At 40.0% G+C, this 21,998-nt stretch overlaps 1 protein-coding gene across 2 annotated transcripts in view; it reads left to right on the forward strand.

The window, feature by feature from the left end:
• Positions 1–21,998, forward strand: part of NYAP2 (neuronal tyrosine-phosphorylated phosphoinositide-3-kinase adaptor 2) — a 266,423-nt gene that overhangs the window by 75,362 nt on the left and 169,063 nt on the right. The window contains exon 1 of one of the 2 annotated variants that reach the window (XM_053215873.1): positions 13,170–13,946. The exons of the other annotated variant lie outside the window; for it this stretch is intronic. Coding sequence (XP_053071848.1) covers positions 13,909–13,946 — 38 coding nt within the window. The 5' untranslated portion in view covers positions 13,170–13,908. Of the gene's footprint in view, positions 1–13,169; positions 13,947–21,998 lie in introns of those variants that run through there. 2 annotated transcript variants of the gene reach the window in all.

The raw sequence follows: 21,998 nt of genomic DNA on the forward strand, positions 1-21,998 counted from the left end.
CAGGAAGCTCATAAGCTTCTAAACTCTTGAGAAATCTTCTGTATGCTGGCTTTTTGCCATTGACCACAAGACACATTGGCTGGAAGTAAATCCAACAATCAGTTGCAGCTTTAGCCTGGAGCTGGGGACATTTATTTCTAATCATTCCATTGTTTCTATTGTTTCTATTCTTAGTGATCAGATGTTAATTTAAGACTCTTCCAGGAATGATCTGGGGATAAAAACAGATGACAATAACCTGCCATAAAAAATAGTGGTCCTAAGTGTGAGGTTCAGGCCAGAGTAATCCAGGAAAGGGCACTGCAGAAACTTACTGGAAGGTGGAGGAGAAAATTATAATTTAAACCCTCATATAGAAAGCGTTCTGTAAATAGTGGAAGGCGTGGAAGATGACTCTTCATGGGCAGTTCACAAGAAAAGTGTTTGAATTGTGAAAGAAAAGAGTGAAGAACTTTGACTCGCCAAATTTGAGATGCCATCAGGGAATCCAATCATTGTAAACAAATTAGAGATCTGGCCTTAGGGTGTCAATATGTTTTAAAATTATGATAGCAGATATGATTGAATATCGAGGGAGTCAGTGTATTCATAGGTGATTCAGCGAACAGTCGATGAGGGGGAGCCAAAGAAGAGAACGTAAGAAATGATAGAACAATTAATGGGAAGTATGTTGAAGAGTAAGGTTTTAGATCAGAGCTTCTTTGTACCCTCTGGCCAGAAGAAGGAATTCGGTTAAATAAAGCCACTGTCGTCAAATCCATTCCTTTGAATTCAGTCTAATTTGTATGGGAATTTCTAATTCTTGCAAAATCAGGTCAGTTATTCTTGATTTAAAATACAAGTTGTCCTAAATTAATACTCTACCTTAGTGCATTAGAGATACCAATGTGTTCTACTTATTAAGTGAATCTCAGAGAGAATACTTTATGAAAAAAATCCAGAAAATTTGAGCGACCCTAAATGACCCATTGGGATAGTTAAGAGGCACTGTTGCATATGCATATCAAAAGTCCCTTAATAAAACAGCATGGCATGCCAGAGGTTCAACTTTCTATGGGTTCTGGTAGTCCAGCCAAAATAATAACCTCTAATAGCTTTTTTGGATTTGTGACAATGCATTATGAAAACATTTAGAATTCCAAAACGCCATTATTTTCACTTCCTTTTTTAATCTACCAGCAATGACCAAAGGTTATTTGCTTATACAGTCACCTTGTATATCTTATAGTGTGATCAGCATTTCCTTAAGGGCAGACTTGAGAAGATCCAGAGGTTAAATTTAGCCGGGTTGTTAGGATACGAAAAGCATCTCAAATTTATAGGATACATAATTGAATTTCATGAGATTTTCCCCAAAGTGATTTCCTTCCCCCAGTCCTGTTTTCTACAAAGTAGCTTTCTTAAAAAAAACATTATTCTAGCTCCACGTTCCTCTCTTCAATTTGTAACCAATCCCAAAGGTAAACCTACATTAAGAAATTCTAGTTCTTTACCTGTCTACGGACAGTGGTGAACTTCACCAGCCATGCCATCTTGATGAAAAGTAAATGCAATCAAAATTCGCATTACTTCCTAAGGAGCTCCAGACTGCTCTAAAGATGTAAATTCCCAACTCGGACAATCGTTTCTGATAGTCTGAGACATTTTTAAATTTCAGAAAATTATATTCTGAAAGATTTATCCTTGTTAAGACTATTTTTCTTCAACAGGCATCGTTGAGTAACTGTGTCATAACAATTACAGTTGTTATTGGGAAGAGTGGGTACAGATAAATGCTAGAAATTAAGTAACTATGATATCTTTGTTCTAAGATACATAAATTTATAATAGGAAAGATGGATAAGTAGAGGAAAATTCTAAAATACAACCAATTGTACTGGTAAAAATTAAAGGCATAGTAAGAACACGGAGAAAGATGGAGGTCAACCAGACAGCCTTAAGGAATACTTCTTAAGTAAAAGGGCATTTGAGCTAGCCTTTGAAGAAATATATGTTTTCAGTAGGACGGGTGTACCTCGTTCAAGGGACACTGGCAGGGGAGAGTGTGAAGTGATAATTGAGGAACAAGAACACAGGTTTTGTAAAAGGAGAAGTGGTTTGTATGATTGATACAGGATATATCGTGAGGCCATGTGTGGCAAAGTAGGCTGAGGGAATATCAAGGAGGATGTTGAATGCAAAACCGAAAAATATGGCAAGGTAGGTCCATTAAAGATGTTGAAGCAGGGGAATTGCATCTCTAGGGTTGTCTTTGAGATGACTTAAACGTATTTGGTATGACCAGAACGACGCGAAGATAATTTTTTGGCATAATTTGTTTTTTAAGTTAGAAAAAAATGTTTTTAAGAATTTGCTAGAATTTTTTAATGTTTATTATTTTTTGAGAGAGACAGAGAGAGACAAAGTACGAACAGGGGAGGGGCAGAGAAAGAGAGGGAGACACAGAATCCGAAGCAGGCTCCAGGTTCTGAGCTGTCAGCACAGAGCCGTCGCGGGGCTTGAATCCTCTGGCCCTGAAATCATGACCTGAGCAGAAGATGGACGCTTAACTGACTGAGCCACCCAGGTGCCCCAAAAGTTGCTGTAAAGTAGCTCAATATCATGATCCAAGTAACAAGTTTCTTATAATATTATATACTATATATATAAGTATATATAATAATATACTTATTATACTTATAATAAGTATAAGATCCAAGTGTTAACTATCTTAAATTTAGAGTAAACAACCCTGTTGTTTATTTACAACTTCCTTGTTTGATGCAATGTAAGGACTGTTATAATTCAACAAGAGACCTCCTGTCCTCCTTAAATTGACACCTCTTTGAAATTTCAGAATGATTCTTAATTTAGGTGCCATGAAATCCAAGGGAGAAATAACAGAAAAATTGGAAGATGACTACTGATCTCCAGTTTTCCTTTAACAATGCCTTTTAATCAGAAATGTGTATCAATTAAAAGTCTTGCCTTACATAATTAATCTTCTCTCAAGAAGCAATCAGGTTATCCATGTACCTCTTGTGACTCTGTTGTTTATCAACCATCAAATCTCACCATTAAGTTGGTAAGTCATGATTATTACTTTTTGTTCTCTAATTAGTTATTGTCAATTCATCTAATGATCACTATTTTCATTAGCAAATGCTTTGGAAGGAAATTACTGCCCTAAGCCTAGTGAATTAATGCAGTTTGTTGTATTTATGTTTTTGTTCTAAATTTTGTTGCTAGTTTTTGAAGTCTGAACCTTGTGATGTCCTAATAAAGAACTGAATGGATTAAGAACAGGAACAGAGAGAACACAGTTGGGGGGCCTGTTATAATTTTTCCATTTTTCAACCTCGGCCGAGGTTGGGATTTAAATTAATAGTGTTAACTTGTGAGCCACCTCTCTCCTTTAAGCAATGATGTAAAGGAGGATTTCTGAACATTTTAAAGATCACTAGATATGACTTGTATTGAAAACCAAATATATAAACTAGAAAAGGTTTGTGATGTTCTGGTTCAAAGTGAGTCTTTAGGAAGCAAGGCCTCTCAGACATTTATTTATGTCTTCAATAAATATTTTTCATTCCCGGTTTGACCCTGCATCGTGCTAAATGCTGGAGATAAGAATGAGGCAAACACTGAAATCCTGCAGTGTGTGATTTAGTTGCAGGAGTGAGACATCAAAAGGACAACCACAGTCGCACGGGTGCGTGCGCACGCACACACACACACACACACACACACACACACACACAAAGATGCAACGGCAACGGTAGTAATCGATCAAAAAAGCTGGCACAGCATTATGAGAGAGTGTAATGAGAGTAAAATTAAATAAAGCAACACTACACAAAAATCTCTTACCCTTATACGGGAAGCCTGATGCCAATTCCTATTCTATTGTATTCTATCCCTTCCAAATGAAATTCTGATAGTGACCTACTAAATGGATTTCAAAACCCTTTAGCATCACTAATACCTGCAATTTGACAGAAGAAGTGTTACTAAGGATTTTTTTCATGACAAAACATCTTTCCATCTGCTTTTGCCTATAAAAGTTTTGTTGTGCTGCCTCTAGAGTCATTAATTGTGTGGATGTGGGGACCAGTCTGAGAGGGAAAGGGGCTGAAAACCGTGTTCCACACCCGCACTGGGCACACTTGCTCTTGGCCTGTGCGCCCTGACTCTTCTGCACTGTCCCGTGGTCTTGGCCTTTGTTGCTGTCATTCTGTATCGTGTCGACTATGAGGCTACTTAATATCTTTCCTCCTGCTTCACTCTGTCAGCCGTAGGTTAAGGGATCTGAAAGGAAGGTGGGCCTCATCATCATGGATAAATGAGCTGTTTCAATAGAAAGATGCAGTGAAATTTCCCTGATGGTTCCAGGATGCACCCCTTACCCACCTTCCTCATCCCTCTTTCCTCAGTTGCCACAGAAAATTGAACCTTCCAGAATGTTGTTTTGTATGCTTCACATGCCCATTCTCCCTGTTGCCACCCGTCCCTCCCTTCCTAGGATAGTTACTTCTTTAGAACTCAAGCTCCCGCCTCCTGGTCTCTGAGCTGGAATCCCTAAGGTGGCTCTTTTCCCCAGCCGGCCCCACCTGAGCAAATGACTTAGGTAAACAAATATGCAGTATTGCTTCAAAAAGGAAGGACAATAGGGTTGGAATGGGAGAGAGAAATGGATGAAATGTTGTATAGAGGCAGGATGAAGCCCGTGGACGCATTATTTCAGGGATCCCGTGGACTGTTCAGGACTTCTTCAGATAGCTGGTAAATATCTCATCTTCTTATCGAGAAGAAACTAGCTTATGTTTTCCTAATGCTGTGTTGCTAGAGTGCACCTGTGTGAATTTTCTGCGTTGCTAATTTATATGCAGATGATGAGTGATGTGAAAATCCGTCATTTATTTTTAATTGTTTAAAAATGAAATTAATTCAGCATTACTCATAATGTCTGCCCTGATCTGAGCAGAAACTTTAAAAAGGAAAAGTGTGGTTTTCATGCCTAGTTTTAGAGCTATTTGTGGAACCCATAAACACTGGGCAAAAATACTGGTCAAAATAACTTCCTCTTATAATCATTTGTAAATTTGACAAGAGCCATGCACAGAAAGGGTATGAAGGGTATACAGACACATACACACGCTATTTTACATAATAATATATGAGTAATGGTATACCTAAGAAGAAAATTGCCTCTAAATAAATATTTATTGAACTCAGTGCTCCAAATCTTTGTTAATTTTAAGTTTTATATGGATAACTGAAATGGTTTTATTTAGGTTTGAGTCACTAAAAGTTTCATGCAGAAATAATTTGATAACGTAATTGCTAAATGAGGAAAAACGTTATAGCCATTTCTCTGTTTCAGGCCTGGGAAAACAAGTATCTTGAAAAGTGTATCTTAAATTATTTTAAATGCTATCAAGTATTAGACTCTTTCACTTAAGGAACTAGAGAAATTATCAATACATGGAGGGCACTGAGGTTTAATTTGGTTTTAAATGTATAAATAAATATGTTTTTAAATGAATGTTATTTTAAAAAATATTTTTTACATTTATTTATTTTTGAGAGACAGAGAGAGAAAGAAAGAGAGAGCGAGCACATGAGCGGCGGAGGGGCTGAGATAGGGGGAGACGCAGAATCCGAAACAGGCTCCAGGCTCTGAGCTGTCTGCACAGAGCCCGACGCGGGGCTCGAACTCACAAACCGTGAGATCATGACCTGAGCCAAAGTTGGATGCTCAACTGACTGAGCCACCCAGGCACCCCATGAATATCATTTTTAAAATCAAAAGAATCACATATGCTAAGATGTGTTTGGGGGTTGTGATTTGCGAGGAAAACGTGAGAGTCTTGGGATCTCTGACTTAAGAAGCAGTGATGTTTCCTCCACCATTTTAATAAATGATCACCAAGTGTTTAGAGAAATTAGCTCTTTAGCAGGGTGCTTGATGGACCTGGGTATTCCACGTTGCCATGGGAAACATTGGGTGCCCAGGTATTCTAAGAAGCTCGGTTGTAATGTGTAAGCGAACAACAGTTATATCGATTTGTTTACACTGCTCTTTTTTCTTAGCTCTGGAAGCGGGCACATCCTGGAGATTTCCAGAAAGGATGGTGTTCCAGTGTGTATTTTTCCAGGCCATCAGTCTCCAGTGAGCAATGGTACTTGAGCTAAGAGCAAAACCATTCTCCAGGGCTCTGCCACTTGCTTCTGTGGCTTCAGGCTAGTTTGTGAATAATAAGAATTCTTATGTCCATTTGTATCTAGTGTTGAGATATCATTGATCATTTTGTAAAATCTTATTTAATTATCTCCATGACACCGTGAAGTAGGTAGGACAAGTATTTTCTCTCTGTTGCAGATGAGGGGCTGAAGATCAGAAATTAAATGATTCATTAAAGACTACTTAGCTCAAATAGCGTGTCAGATAAAGAGCCCTCATGCCTAGAATTCAGGTGTTTAGATGCAGACACCCTTTACTCTGTCTACTTGACCTTATGCTCCTGCTTAATGTCGATAAGCTGAATGTTTAATTTCCTCAGAGTTATGGTTAAGGTTAATCTCTGCTTTAAAATGCAATTTGTAAATGTTACTGTCTTTTTTTTTTTTTTTGTAATGTTTACCTATTTTTGAGAGAGAGACAGAGGCAGAGTGTGAGCAGGGGAGGGGCAGAGAGAGAGGGAGACACAGAATTCGAAGCACACGAACTGCCTGATCATGACCTGAACTATAACCTCAACCGACTGAGCCACCCAGGCACCCCAACCCAATAGCTTTTTGGGAAAAGTTACTGCAGAAGGAAGCAGGGGAAGATGTGTCCAAGATTAACTTACTCCCTTTAGCTCTGGCTTTATGATGTTTTCTGCAGGACTGTTTAAAAGCAACACAGCGATGGGAAAGCGGTATGTGTCGGGACACGGGGTGTTCTTTGGGTCAGGAAGTGTACAGAGAGTACATTTCGACTTAGCTCCCTCTAACTGAACCCCATGGCCCCACACTCAGAGCAACACTGGGAAGGAAAAGATGGATATCTTCCCAACTGCTGAAGTGATGGAAGAATGGGCACAAAAGGAGAGTGATGTGTCGTCATCTCACAAAATTTCGGGAGCCCCAAGGGTAGGTGCCTGGCAATGGCACGGGGGACATGTTGGACGGCATAACTCTGCGGAGCCAGCTGTCCTATGTCTTGCAGAATGTTTACCAGCATCCCTGGCCTCCACTTGCTAGATGCCAGGAGCCATCCCTGATGGAGTCATGACAGTCAAAAATGTCTGCAGACATTAACAAATGCCCCTCGGGGAGCAAAACTGTCCCTGCTTCCATTGGGAACCTATGCCTCGTAGGGTTTGCTCTCACTTTTTCCATCTCATGGTGCCTACTTGGAGCACCTGTTCCCTGCCTACTCTTCCCTGGCCAGCAGAGCCATCATCTTCTGAGCGACACGCCCTTCTCCTGGCTGTGATTTCAGGACCCAGGTAAAAGGAGGAGACCCAGATTCTTGAGAAACTTTGTTGCCATGCGTGAAAAATCCATCAGGAGCGAGAGTTAGTTAGCGAAGCCAAGAAAGCATTGAAAGTTTTTATGCTCCAGGCAACGGCCCACTTTGAAAGAATAGCCAAGGATGGGAGCTATGGTGGTAGATGAGCTGAGAAGAAAACTGCCAGCTATTAGCGGTTCTGTAGGAGGTAAATGTTCTGAGCTTTGATGCGACGGAGAATTCTCTGAAGACCCGTGCAAATGGCGCTGTGCAGGAGCCCGGAGAGCAAGCAGGCACAGGCACTGAGCCTTGCCCACTGCTGAGCTGGGCTTATGGTATTAGGGAGACATGATCCCTGCTTCCAAATGCCACTGATTTCCTCCATGGAGACATCTGCTTCTCATAAATAACCTTTGAAACAACCTCTGGATTTATTTCCAGCCCCCGCTCATCTAAGTTCATTTTCCTCATTGAAAGCGATTGGGGCTGTATTAAAATATAGAAGAAAGAAAAAGCCATCAGAACCCACTTCGGGGTAAGCTGGATGGAGACAATACCCTCCTTCAGGCTCTGGGATGACATTTACTTGTCTCGCTTCCTCTCTTTCCCTTCACAGTTGGGTGTCTCTGGGCCCTCCCTTTTAAGAACATTATGGGGTAATAGCTATTACCTCCTCTGAGTTCCAGCTGTTCCCCAGAAATCCCCACATTTATAAATTTGTGGTGGGAAGGGCCTTAGCAGCTACGGGTTAGTCAGTACTATGGGAGAAAGACAACACCGGGGTCACCAGCACCTCTGAAACCACACATAGACAAAAATCATGGAGTGCCATCTGGTAACTAAGGCCAGCCTCTCACTTCTGCCTGTGCTGCTCCCTATCCTCTTAGACACTCTCTGGGTACTGAGTGGGCTTTGCCCGGCTCACCTTCCCTCTCTCTCTCTGGGAAGGACAATCTTGGCACACTCCCTGCTTTGCACTGGGAGTCAGTAAACCGTGGCCTGCCCCTGGCCACTAACGCATATCGGTGCCAGGCATGATGGGACAGGACAATCCACAGAGACCCACAGTGGGCCCTCACAGCTTCCCTTGACCCCTGCTTGAGCCGAGAGCCTCTTTTCTGCTTTCTCCTAGGTAACTTTCAACTTGATCGAATACAGATCTTTATACAAATTTTAGTTAGCTTGGATAGACCGGTTTCATCCCACGTTCTAAGGTAACCTATGGTATTTCTGGTGGTACTGTCTATTCACAGGCATCGAAAGGTTTTTGTAGCTATCATTTTCTGTTAGTCTCCATCACCCTCCCAAACATCTCCCCCTTATAATCACACCCACAGGAACAATTCCATAGGCGGTGTTTTAAACAGATCTTCCGCTACCTTTATGCACAGTGGCACATCTGTTCGTAGCATTGGCAGAAGCGTAGCTGACATTCATTCCCAGGATGCTTGGTATAAGAGGAGAGGAAAGGGCCCGCCGGGACGGGAAAAGGGATTCAGCCTCAGCATTCGCAAAGCTGTCTTTTTTCTCTCGAAAATTTTCTTTTGACCCATACCGATTGACCATCAGAGAGTTCAGATCAAAACTTGTGCATTTCCATTCCATAATCCTGCTGCTATGTAGGAAAAAAGGGACACGTTTGGCAGCATGGACATAATGAAGTCCCAAGTGCCGGGAGGAGAATGATAATCCGTGGCCTTTAAAAAGATAACAGGTTTTGTTTATTTAATTTGAGAAAAAAAAAATTGGACTGTTCACTTTGTAAGTCCATCAGGGAAACTTAATGGAGTTCTTATTTCATCCTTTGGATAGGACTTTTATTTCCAAACTTTTCCGGGCGGGCGAGTGACCCCTTTGTGCGCCTCCTAAGGGACACTCTTCTGGGGCATATTTCAGCCAATTTCTACAACGGCCTATAGAGCTGTGTTGTCATGAAATGACTTCCACCATGATGCTTGCTGAGAGTGAGTTTATCAGTAGTATTGAAACAAGGACTTCCCTTAACAGGTAACTCAAGACCACACAGTGAATAGGGAAGTACACCATCCAGGTAAGGAAACAAATAGTTTCCGGCATAGCTTTGCTAAGAATCCAGGGGCAAGACCAGTCCCAACCCCACCTACAAAACTATTTAATGACTAGTGACACCAACTCTCGGCTGAAATAAGAAGTTTCCCTCACTTGGCTGCACACGTACTCCAAAGTCCACATCATACCTATGGTTTTTTGTTTTTGTTTTTGTTTTTTTTTTTTTGCAGTAGTTTTCCCCACGGATTAGAGCTTCCTCTTTTTCTTTCAAACATGAGCTGTCCCATCTGCCAGTAGCTGGTAATGAATCATAAAATAAGACAGTGGATTTCTAATTTCTGATCGACTCTCTTATGAAAGTGTGATAAATAATGTATGCCCCTTTTAGAGATGAGATGGGTATGTTCCCAAATCCCTAACTTTTGTGGGGGTCATGAAAGCATTGGGAGGTTAAACCCTGCTGCCCATCGTGAGACCCTGGAAGGCTTTTTAAATACCAGTGCCCAGGACCTTGACCCAGACCAAATAATAGATCTCTCTGGGGATGAATCCTTACACTACCATTTTTTACAGGTCTTCAGGTGGATCCAATGTGCAGTCGGGTTTGAAAATCACTAACTACAAGTCCATTCCCGAGAGGATGCTCATAGGTCTGTGAAATTCCCAGCAAAATAGCTTGGGAAACTATAAACTGTGAAATCTTCTTGGACGGTCACAATACACATTTGCATGGTGTTTATCTTCGTGACCTGCAGTTAAGAAACCTGCTGAACTGTCTTTAACTTGTCTGTTCTTCATGACTTGACTATGAAACTCTTAATTCACATACTGCCCATTAGAGGGGCTTCTATCTGTCAGAGCACTTCACAAAACACAGAACTGAGTACTCTGGGGGTTGGGGCAGCTTCTAGCTCTGAGATTCAATTTCCATTCTATTCTGTTCTGTTCTATACCATTCAACATGCGATGTTGTCCCAAAGGTATCCCTTTGATTACTTACAACATAAAGACTCTTGTTCAGCTCCCTTAGCAGCAGCACACGAAACCCACAATCATTATCCTTTGAAGAGAAATTTTCAAAGCATCTCCATGAATAATGCTTTGGAACAGTGATCTAGGATGCTTGTGGCTAAATGAAAGGAAAGACTAGTATTGCAGAACATTGGGGATTTTCCTTGTAGATGTAAGGACATCTCCCTGACTTTCTTTGTAAATTAAATATTGTAAGTAGCACCTTCTGGGTAACAGTAACGTCCAGTAGACCAAGGAACCCTTGTTGCTTGAGAGGATTAGGTAACCCAAGACGAAGATTATCAATCCAGAGACTGAAAGGGAAGTTCACACAGGGTTGACTCTGTCAGGAGCCCTGAAAAGACAAAGATGTGGATTGAAATCTTGTTATATCTTTGTCTTTTCATAAATGTGGACTTGGCAAACTTGGTCCTAAAGTTTATTATTAGACAACCTTACATACATCTGGAAACTTGCCTAATGAGTCACATGACTAGTGTTAAGAGATGTTGAATCTCAAGTTTGCCTACCTGGAGCATCACTCTCTTGACTACTTTTATGAGATTATTTATTTGGTCCACCCATTAATCAGTACTTCTTGACATTATTCTTGTTCCAAGTTAATGCACAAGATGATCGGGACAGAATGAGAATCAAGATGAGAGTCTTAGAGTCTTTGAGTGCGATCCAGTCTATCCAACACCCCTTCCTAAAGATGCCTGAAGAGTTCTTAACACAGGACTTAGGAAAAAAAAAGTTTAAATAAAATTGCCACGCTACAGAAGGATTATTGCATATAATTTGTTACCTGTAGCCTAATTATATAAGCAAGAAGTAACATATTCTATAACATACAATGCAAGAATCAAATTTCAATCAACTGTTCTCTAAAGAGCTAGAGAATTCCCTAGCTGGCTGTGGTCAAAGGAAATGTGCCATTGCTGATTAAACTCAAATCTGCTTCCTTAGGTATCTGGGTCCTACAACCTACCAATCTTATTTTGTGTTGAACACCACCACGCCCATCTGTGTTGAAGTGTTTTATTTCTTTTGTTATGGATTTTACATCAGAGTTGTTTAAGTGTCTGAGTGTGCAATCTCTCAGCAATTTCTTGAAATTCAGACTTAACTATAGCAACTCCATCCCGTGTATTTCTACAGTTTTTATTACAATTATTTATCTTTGGTAGGGACTTTGTAAATTTCCTCCTCCTCCAATGCGGATACTGCAAAGCTGTCTGCTCCAGATGGCTCCTCTCCAGTGGGTTGGGCTGGGGTTCTTTACTCTGCAGTTAGTGATGTTTCAAGTCGTGAGAGATGCTTAGAGTCTCAACTTTGGGCAGGTGACATTTCCAGTTGAGTATGGTCTCAGAAAGGCTTTTCTTCTCTATAAAAGTCATTGCTTCCTCTAAAGCAATAAAAGAGTTTTCCAGGCTCTAAGAGCTCATGATTTAATCACTTACTTTCTTTATTTTTAGTATACATTGTCTGCACATTCTCAGGTAGTAAAAATTGGGAAAGCTGTGTCCCATCTGGCTGTGGAACAGGAATAGACAGAAACAGTGGAGAAGGTATTGGTGTGGACCAAAAGGATGTGGGTTGACTCTGGGGCCTGTATGGAGCAGGTAAATGTCAGAGTGTGTCCCTGAGTAGTTAAGGCCAGGAGAAGGTCCATGTGCCTATCGTGTGTTGGCTGGTCCATGGTGCCTGGGACTGGTGGGTCATAGGAGAACAAAGTCCCTATGGTGCCCACAGCTCACAGTGACTATCTCTCTGCTTGTTGAATGTAAGAAGCATCTATGTCAGGGCCATGAGAGGCAAGCCTGTTTGAACGAGGCCATCTTGTCCAGCATATCTATATTCTAAGACACTATTTTTGGAATTTTTTTCTTTAAAAAATTCCCCATGTCCCATACATTTTAAGACTATGCAAAAGTTCTGGGGATAGGCAGGCCTGGTTCAAAACCAACTTAATTTCAAGCTGTGAGACCTTGGACAAGTTACTTAGGCTTCTTAAAGTTCATCTTTCCATCTGCAAAATGGGGACTTCTTTGGAGATAGTTCATATACAGGATAGTGTCTTAAACATAGATGGTTATAATTTTATTATTGCTATCATTATTATTATTATGAGTAATTTGGTCCATACACTGTGCCAATTCATTAAATGTAGTTATCTGGTGTCATTAATCCTCCATTCAAATGTAAGTCATGTGGCATGATACAAACAGGCAGATTGTCATAGACGTGGAACATTCTGGAATTGAGTCTGCCAGTCAATTTACCAGAGTGTGTTCTTTCATTGATAAAATGGGTCCAATCACACAATACTGTGTATTCACAAGGACATTGTGGTACACATATCATTTGAGGAATACAGGTATTTTGCATAAATATAAAAGACTGATAATTTAGATGTTACTTCCACGAGGTATCCTGTCAGTTTGCTTGGTGCAGAGTAAAGTAGGGACTGCTGAAATAAGTGTGCATTTATAACAACTTTTCTGTGTTATAAAACGTGTGTTTAAGATGCATTCCCCAAAAATATATTGGTAGAGTAAGGACACTATCCCCAGTTTCAGGAAAAAGCTCGGGTTGTTGTAGAGCCATGAACTTGGAGCTGCAGAGTGACATCTGCTTATGGTCACGTTTATCTCACACCAGCGCCGCACGTAAGGAGAAAACTCCCTATCATTTCTCAAGCCACTCAGAGCAAGCCCTTAACAATGGCCGAGAATCGAGCCCATGCTTCCAGTTGCCTCTGTGATCTTACCTCCGACTCTTCTCTTTAGTTTTTCTTCCTTGTTATTCAGTTATTTAATTTGTAAAATGGGGGTATGTGTGTAGAAACACATCATAAGGCATGTATGACAACACTCAGTGCTCCTAAGGGAAAAAAAAAACAAATGATTTATAAATCCAAGTTGGTGGGAACACTGGCAGTTCCCCTCATGTGAGGGAATGTGACACATAGATCACCGACTTTCATTGAGCTAGACAAATTACTCAATGACTGTGTCTCCCCACAAAACTGGATGTGAACCAAAGTTTCTGTCACCTGATTTACTGTGAATAGTCTCTGTATCTCTGAAGGGAAATGGGAAGTGTTAGTTCGCTTGATTTTAAGGATGACTTCAAAAGGCAAGAATGACTCAGTCGCCATCATGCATTCAGTCACATCAAATCCTGCCTGTTGTGCAAATTCAGTCACTAATGCTTCACTTTGAGGTGACCAGTTCTTCTGGATTCACCTTCTTGCCCCCAATTAGCCATTCGTTTCTGCTCCAGAGCCTGCTTGTGTCTTATGAAGGAAGATATCAGATATCAAGATACGACATTCCATTCCTTCCAGAAAACTGGGTCCTACGGAGGGTAAAAGTGGTTTGGAAGAAATGATTTGCAAACAAGCTTTCCACATGTATCTGTCAAGGTACGGTTGTGCGGTCTTGTTTTGTTTTGTGTTCTGAACTTGGTGGGACTGTCTAAGGGGATGTTGTTTACTATTATTTACCATTCCTGCTAATGATGCTTTCGGGGTTGAGGTGGGGTGGGAAGATTTGGTGGAAAACACCGATTTCTGTTCAGAGAGCTGGTGTGCACAATGCAATTGCATTTGTACCTCCATCCTTATGGAAGAGTCTTGTCTGCCTGGATTTTACCAAAGTTTAAATGTAACACAAGAGAAAACTATGGAACTTGTTATGACTGTGTTTCTTCTACCATTGTTAGGAAAAACTCATAATACCCACCAAAAACAATGCATTAGCTTTATCTAAACTCACTAAATGTGGCCCGAAAAATTCAAAGCACTGCCTTTGCTCATCACGCAGAATTCAATTAATGGTGCTTATGTAACTCTCCACTGTAAAATGTTTACCTGTGCTTATTTTGATAATTTAGAAGGAAACGTTAATAGGACAGTTTTTCTGAAAAGAGAGTCTCCCACATGTTCAAGACTTCATGAAGACTGTTAAAAACAAACCTACGAAACAGCACTGGTCCCCACCTCACTTTAGGAACCTTTACCTTATTGGAGAACAAAACATCGAAACTATGAAATGGATGAGAAAAATAAAGTCTATCTTATCTGCACTTCTGCTGGTGTAAGAAGTAGAGAAGCTTAGAGAAATCAGCTATCAGGGGGATCGGATTGAATGGTACTGGGGAATGAATTGGAGCTGGGTTTTAAAGAACAGGTAGGATTAAAAGAAATGGGAAGGGTAGCTTTTACCAGAAGAATGAATTAGTCACTTGATGCCATCTGAAGGAGGTCTTCTTTTCTTTTTCTCTTTCACATCACTGCTCTCTTCGTGGTATGCGTCCTGATCATCCAGCTTCCACTTTGGGAAAGATAAATATCATGCTCTCTGTTGAACGACTAGGACCTAGCACTCTGCCTGTGTCAAACAGGTCTTCAAGAATTAATGGGTTTAATGAATTAACTGGATATAGATTCATTAATCAGGTGTCTGTATTTTGGTGGAGGGCATCGGGTGAGAATGGATATAGAGGTGAGTATAGAGGCAGAAAATAAGGTTGAATATGTTTGGCGTTGTCACATTATAACATATTTTTAAATCAAATGCAGCTGTGGGCATAGGCTGACCTAGTAATGTTATGGCGAAGAGATGGGAGGAGGCTATGCACCAAACCTGGTGGTTGCATGGGGTCGCGTGTGCATATGATCATGACAACCTTGTCTGCCATGCCCCTGAACCAACTGACCATGACGCCACATTTGACCGACCCTCGCTTTTCACATTAACACTGAAGTACAGGGATGAGGGCGTTGAGGGTATGTGCTGGGGAGTGATAATAATGAACTTAAGCTGTATACAGCAAGGCGATCTTTTCAGCAATTGAGGAGGAATACAGAGAAAATTGCAAAACCCGGTGGATAGGAGTGGCCAAATAAATGACAAAGAGGACTTGAGCTTAGCCAAGCAGAGGTAGTGAGCCAGAAAGATAGATGTTGGTAGTCAATAATGCAGATGTTTACATTGACTTTATGGAGAGGGCGAAGGTATTGGAAACCAAAAGGTCCAGGTCTGACCTCAGGAGTGGCGGCCAAGATAAGAAGAAACAAGGTATCTTTGAGAGAAGATATCATGAAATTGAGTGGTCGGGGAATGTGTGAATATTTAACACTGTGTCTTATGTATTCCCAATTTAATCTAAAACTTACAATATTTCATCTCCCATTTTTTCAATGAAATGAGTCCAGTGAAATCTCTTTTGGTGATTTCAGTCTGGATTCAAATCCTAATATTTTTCAAGGCAAACTCTTTAAGAGAAAACTGAAATAGGTGCCCGCAAATGACAGTTACAAATGGAGGGTGGGGGGCAGGGAACTCTGCCAAGGAATCATTAAGTTAATTATGTTCCTTAAGTTGAACCATTCCTCAGTAAATAAGAAACTCCTTTTTCAATAAGGCAGCCATGAAGTCACATCTCCCTGGTCTTCTTGGATGTGCATAGAAGGGTTTATTTTAATAAGGTAGAGCTTGAATTTAAATGTGCTCTCCAATAAACTGTAAGCCCTGAGGGGGTGTGTATCTTTCACTAGGGTAAGGCACCGGCTCATTGTGCTCTCACATGCGACAAATAACAGATGATAAATATTATAATGAGGCCAACTAAGATACTGCATCCATTATCATGAGGAAATTGTTTCTTTTTATTTGAAGATGCACCGTGGGCATTAAAACTGTTGCTAATATGTTGTGATAATAGCTTCCAATTTGTTATGAATAAGGATGTGTAAGAGAGGATGAGGCCTGATCAAAGGCAAATTTTAACACCGGACCCTGAAGCCCCTAAGGGGTGCACCATAAAGCAAATAATCCAAGTGCTTGCATTGACACAGAGCATTAGATTCAATTATTTTGTCTGAAGGAAACCAATCAGGGAAAGTGACTTGTTCTCAGAAAGTCATTCTAGAAAATAGGGAGCCAAGCTTCTGGCCTCTGTGTAGGCCATCCGTAGCATCTGTATTTCAGTCTATCACCTTATTACATTTGGGTGCATTAAGTGGATGTACAACCTGTTGAGGATAAAGACCGCACGTTGGCTACTCCATTTAGAGCAACTAATGCATCCATGAATGAGTATTTGGTTCTTAAGTAGCGTCTCTAGTGATTCACATTTACATGTCACATTGATTCTATGAATGAGGGATGGAAGGTTGGTTTTTAGAACTGCAGGCATTTTTTTTAATGGACTTTAAAAATACCAAGGAGTGCAGTTCTCAGCTTTACCAGTTTGCAGAGGTAGTATATTCAATAGAAAGGTTTGTGAAATGATTTTTGTTGTTAAACAGGAAAAACACTTTATGAATATAACCTGACCTTGTTTTACATTCTCATTGGAATGCCACAAATATACTGAGGGATTGTTGGGTTAAGGTATTACTACCCCGTTTGAAAAGTGACTGACTCTATTTGGAAATGAATTCCCTAGTGGTCGCATGATGATTTAAGAGTAGAGCCAAAAACAAAATTTCCAAAAAAGATTGGGAAAAGCGTGTGTGTGCACTATGTGTGTGTGTATCCGAGTATGTCAGTGTGTGTGTGTGTGTGTGTGTGTGTGTGTGTGTGTGTGAATGCGTGTGTAATCTATAGTGTCCTTCTCTGCAGATGCATAGCTTATAAAAATTTTTCCCCACTTCGTAGGTACTTCCTGGAAAAAAAAAAGTGGTTTGACTATTCAATTGTGGATCTTGAGTTCAGTTCTCTTTAGGAGTTGGGAATTTCTGGACAACATAATGTTCTTATTCTCTCTGTTTCAGTTTATCTACTCACTTCTTTCCAAACCAAACTTCCACTAAAAAAAAAAATTGTCTGCCAGCCTTATTTTAGTGAAGCAAAGTTTCTAGATAGTTGTAACACTTTAATACACCTGTAAATAATGCATGAATATAATTAACAACATTTTTCTTTTAATTAATGAGTGAATTTAATTTAAATCCTTCAATATTAACCCATTACTTTTTTATGCTCAAAAAAGCATACCACATGCCATAGGATATAAAGGAATGAACAAAGTTTGATCCCCATCCTCAAAAATTCCAGAGTCTCATGTTTGTATATAATGGCTATAATGTAAGGCAGAAAGTGACAAGTAATACCAAAGAAATTCAAGCTAAGGAGAGAGAGCATGTTGATGAAAGGATGATATTCAGGGAAGACACAACATTCAGATTAGACCCTGATGGGCTTGAAATTTATTATGACTTTTTTCTTATAATTTTTTTAATATTTATTTATTTTTGAAGGAAAGAGAGACAGAGCATGAGTGGGGAAGGGGAAGAGAGAGAGGGAGACACAGAATCCAAAATGGGCTCTGGGCTCTGAATGTCAGCACAGAGACCCACGCGGGGCTCGAACTCACGAACTGCGAGATCATGACCTGAGCCGAAGTCAGTTGCTTAACTGACTGAGCCACTCAGGCACCCCTATTATGACTTTTTTCAAATGGAAATGTAGTTTAGAAAGGAAAGGCTCCCAGGAGAGAGAACTATGTGAGCGGATGATAGAAAATTGGAAAGGAGGTCGGGCCAGATCATGCAAAGCCTGAATTGCCTTACAGAGGAAATGGACTCTATTTTGCATATTTCTAGAGAAACAAAGTGAGGTGATCCTATTTCTTTTTTATAACTATTTCTTCAGGTTAATGATTAGTATTCAGAAAACTGAGCTAGAGAATCCAACTAAGAGTATCACTTAGTGGTCAATGCTGAAAGTTAATATGAACCTTGCAGATGATTTGGAAAATAGGAAATCCAAGGAGAACAGGAAGGCTTTGTTGACCAGTTGAATGTACACATATAAGAAGAAACTAGGTGTCAAATTGTTTGGAAGGTTTAGTTCTCTGTGACTGATAGACTGATGATTCTATAGAGGACTTAGTATCGGTGCCAAATTGTTTGGAAGGTTTAGTTCTCTGTGACTGATAGACTGATGATCCTATAGAGGACTTAGTATCAATAGAGGGAACAGGGAAATGATGCTGAGTTCACATTGACCTTGAGTGTCAAAGAAATATCCATTTGGAAATATCCAGCATTGTAGAGGGAGAGCAAATATATGTCTCAGGCTACAAGAGACAGTGGAATATTAGATTCGAAATCATAAATAAAGAGCATTCAAGTCTTTAAAAATGCTATTTCTTTTGTCAGAAAATGGAGAAATAAGGAAAACAGGACCTTGACTTGTACTGAAGCATGAGGGGTAGTAGGTCAGTGAAGATACTAAGTAGGAGCAATGAAAATGATGAAAAGTAAAAAAGGATGATTGCAGGGAAGCCAAATAACAACAACAACAGGACATTCCAGAAAGAAGTTGTGCTCAAGAAGAGTGAAAACAACTGTAAAGGGATAAAGAAGAATCTGAACACCCAAAAAGGAAAATCTCTGAGGTTACGGAATTATGTTGAAAAATTCTACTGAGGGAGATTGAGTCAAGAAACCAGAGAAAGGGCACAGTTCACAATGTGGAGAACTTCAACGTTGGAGAGAAAGACAAAGGAGTCTCCCGTTAGGGGGCAAACTCTTCTCGGTGAAACAGACCTGCGGGTGCTCTGCTGAGGGCCTGGGCTGTGATTTACCAAAACCAGGGGGTCTTAAAACTTTGAAAGAGTCACGATGAAGTATACACCATGGGTGAATGTAGTGCCACCCTCACTCTTAAAAAGGGTGACTTTAAGTTGAATTCAGATAATCTGAAAATATTATCTAGAAAGACATTGGGTGATTGTTGGCCTGATACAGAAGATGCAAGAACTCTGAATTTTTATGCATTGAGAGGTCATTTCCACCACTGTTCTGTACAGGCATGTCTAGACTTTCCTGATCTTTCCAAAGTACATTTTCCTCTGTCACCCCATAACTCTGTTGAAACTACAAACTTTTTCTGGGAACGGAGCAGAATATGTTGCAAGTGGCATTTCACTGTGCTCAAATACTCTGCATCTGTAGTACTTTCCACAAAGGTTTTGAGATCTTTTATTCAAGAAATGTAGAGCATCATTCCATTGAATTTTAAGATGCCATTTTCAAGAGAGGCGCATATTACAAATCTTTGTGAGGGGTGAATGCCTTACATTTGAGATAGAACTGACATTAAAGCTTTCTTATTACAGTCTTCTCCTTTGGCTTGGCAAATCTTATCGTCTCTCTTCTACAAGGTAAATGAATGAGTGACTACGGACTTGGAAGTTTTACAGATTCAAGGAAAACTCATTTTTCTGGCTGTGAAATGCATGTCTAGTAACTTTGGGCTGTATCAATCCCTTTATGCCAATATCATGGATAATATAGGCTCTACAAAATGGGGTATAAATTTTCCTATTTTTGCATACATTATCAGCAGCTTTCAATGACGATATCAGATTCTAATGTAGCGACATAGGTAATGATCTAGTCTGGGAAATTCCGTAGTTTCCCAGCTACTGATATGTAACTTCTCAGAAGAGAAAATATATTGAAATAGTACCGAAGAGTATGGCATCTGCTGCTTTTCCTGAGTTGTCTGGCTCTTTCCTGAACTGAGAACATTGTTTTGCACACTATCACCACTAAGAAAATGTGCTCTCCTTCCAGGGTCCATTTCCAAAGTGACTTAAAAATGTAATGGCTTAAATAATTTTCCACGAGTGAATTAATATTCTGCATTATTTTTTTGGGCTGTATGCAATAGTATATATCAAAGAAAATTTGATTTTTTAGAATGGTTATTTCTAAAGTAACTTCCTTTGAATCAATTATCTTTAAGTCTTGCATAATATTAGGGGAAGGACGGAGCGATGAAACCAACATTTTTTGAGACTTACTGTGCCTCTACTATCTACTATATGCCAGGTTCTTTGCTAGCGGGTTTATTTGTAGAATATGAATATAGAAGATCTAATATAATTGAGACTTGATTGAGCAAAAGTAAAAAAATAGAGAAATATCAAGAAGAGAAACACATAAGCACATAAAACACTTAAAAACATTTTTTAACGTTTATTTATTTTTGAGAGAGACAGACAGACAGAGAGACAGAGTCCCAGTGGGAGAGGGGCAGAGAAAGAGGGTGACACAGATTCTGAAGCAGGTTCCAGGCTCTGAGCTGTCACCACAGAGCCTGACATGGGGCTTGAACCCACGAACCTCAAGAACATGACCTGAGCCGAAGTCGGACGCGTAACCAACTGAGCCGCCCAGGTGCCCTGCATATACAAAACTTTTTAAAATTCACATCGTTCACCAAATTTTGCAACAGAGTCATTCGCTTGTGTACATTTTCCCCAATTCCGCTTCTATAAAAACTTTATGCTTAATATGTGCTCATTAGTTTTCCCTTTTTAATGTGACTTCAGTTTCTTAAAAGCAGTGCCAGAATTTCAAGATATTTGGGAAAACAAGCACAATTCAGAGTCCTTTTAGATTTCACAGATTTACCTTAATCTCATCTTATCCATGTAGACCTTTTTTTTTTTTTTTTTTTTTTTTTTTTTTTTTAGTAAGTCTCCTTTTATTGAGAACCTTCGAAGCAGTCAACAGAGTTTTTCAACAGAGTTCCTAGGGAAATTCTCACTAATTATTCACACTCATATTCTTTGGTTTATATAATATTTAAAACTATATAACTATGGCCCAAAGCACAGTAGACATAAGCAGGATTGACAGCAAACATAACTAATTCTCAGAAGCACACAGTTACAATTTAGTCTCCAGAACATACGTGTGTGGACATGCCAGAGAGCTTGGCCTATTGACTATGGGTATTTAGAATGCTATGGCTGTTAATCAATATGTTTTACAAAGTTAAAGAAGAATCCAATCTAACCCATGGATCTATTAAATAAAGTAAAAATTATCTACAAACAATATGACAGGTAGCTATTAAGAGCCTCCATTTTTTAAAAAAAAATTTTTTAACGTTTATTTATTTTTGAGACAGAGAGAGAAAGAGCCTGAACAGGGGAGGGGCAGATAGAGAGGGAGACACAGAATCTGAAACAGGCTCCAGGCTCTGAGCTGTCAGCACAGAGTCTGACGCGGGGCTCGAACTCAGGGACCGTGAGATCATGACCTGAGCCGAAGTCGGACGCTTAACCGACCAAGCCACCCAGGCGCCCCGCCTCCATTTTGTTTTAACAGTGAAAATACTTTTTGGATAATCTTACCTGAGTCTCATAGTGTCATTTCAGCTTTTATCCTTCCGATAATGGTTGGGGAATCCTAAGCCAAAAAAATTAAAGAAGAGAAGGTTCCCGAAAGTATCAAACAGTACTTCATGAGTCATATCTTTCCCTCCCTTCCATTATCCCTACCTACTTTCTTCTTTTTGGAAATAGTTGATGGTCTGTGCCTCAAGGGGCTCACAGACCAATAGAGGAGGTCCACTCACAGATGACAACTGTAGAGTGCCATAAAGGAAGGGCTCTGATATGGAGAAGCACAGAACCCCTTGACAGCCCAGACGGGAGGTATTGAGTT

The sequence above is a fragment of the Acinonyx jubatus genome, chromosome C1, assembly GCF_027475565.1.
Source record: "Acinonyx jubatus isolate Ajub_Pintada_27869175 chromosome C1, VMU_Ajub_asm_v1.0, whole genome shotgun sequence".
Classification (NCBI taxonomy): Eukaryota; Metazoa; Chordata; class Mammalia; order Carnivora; family Felidae; genus Acinonyx; species Acinonyx jubatus.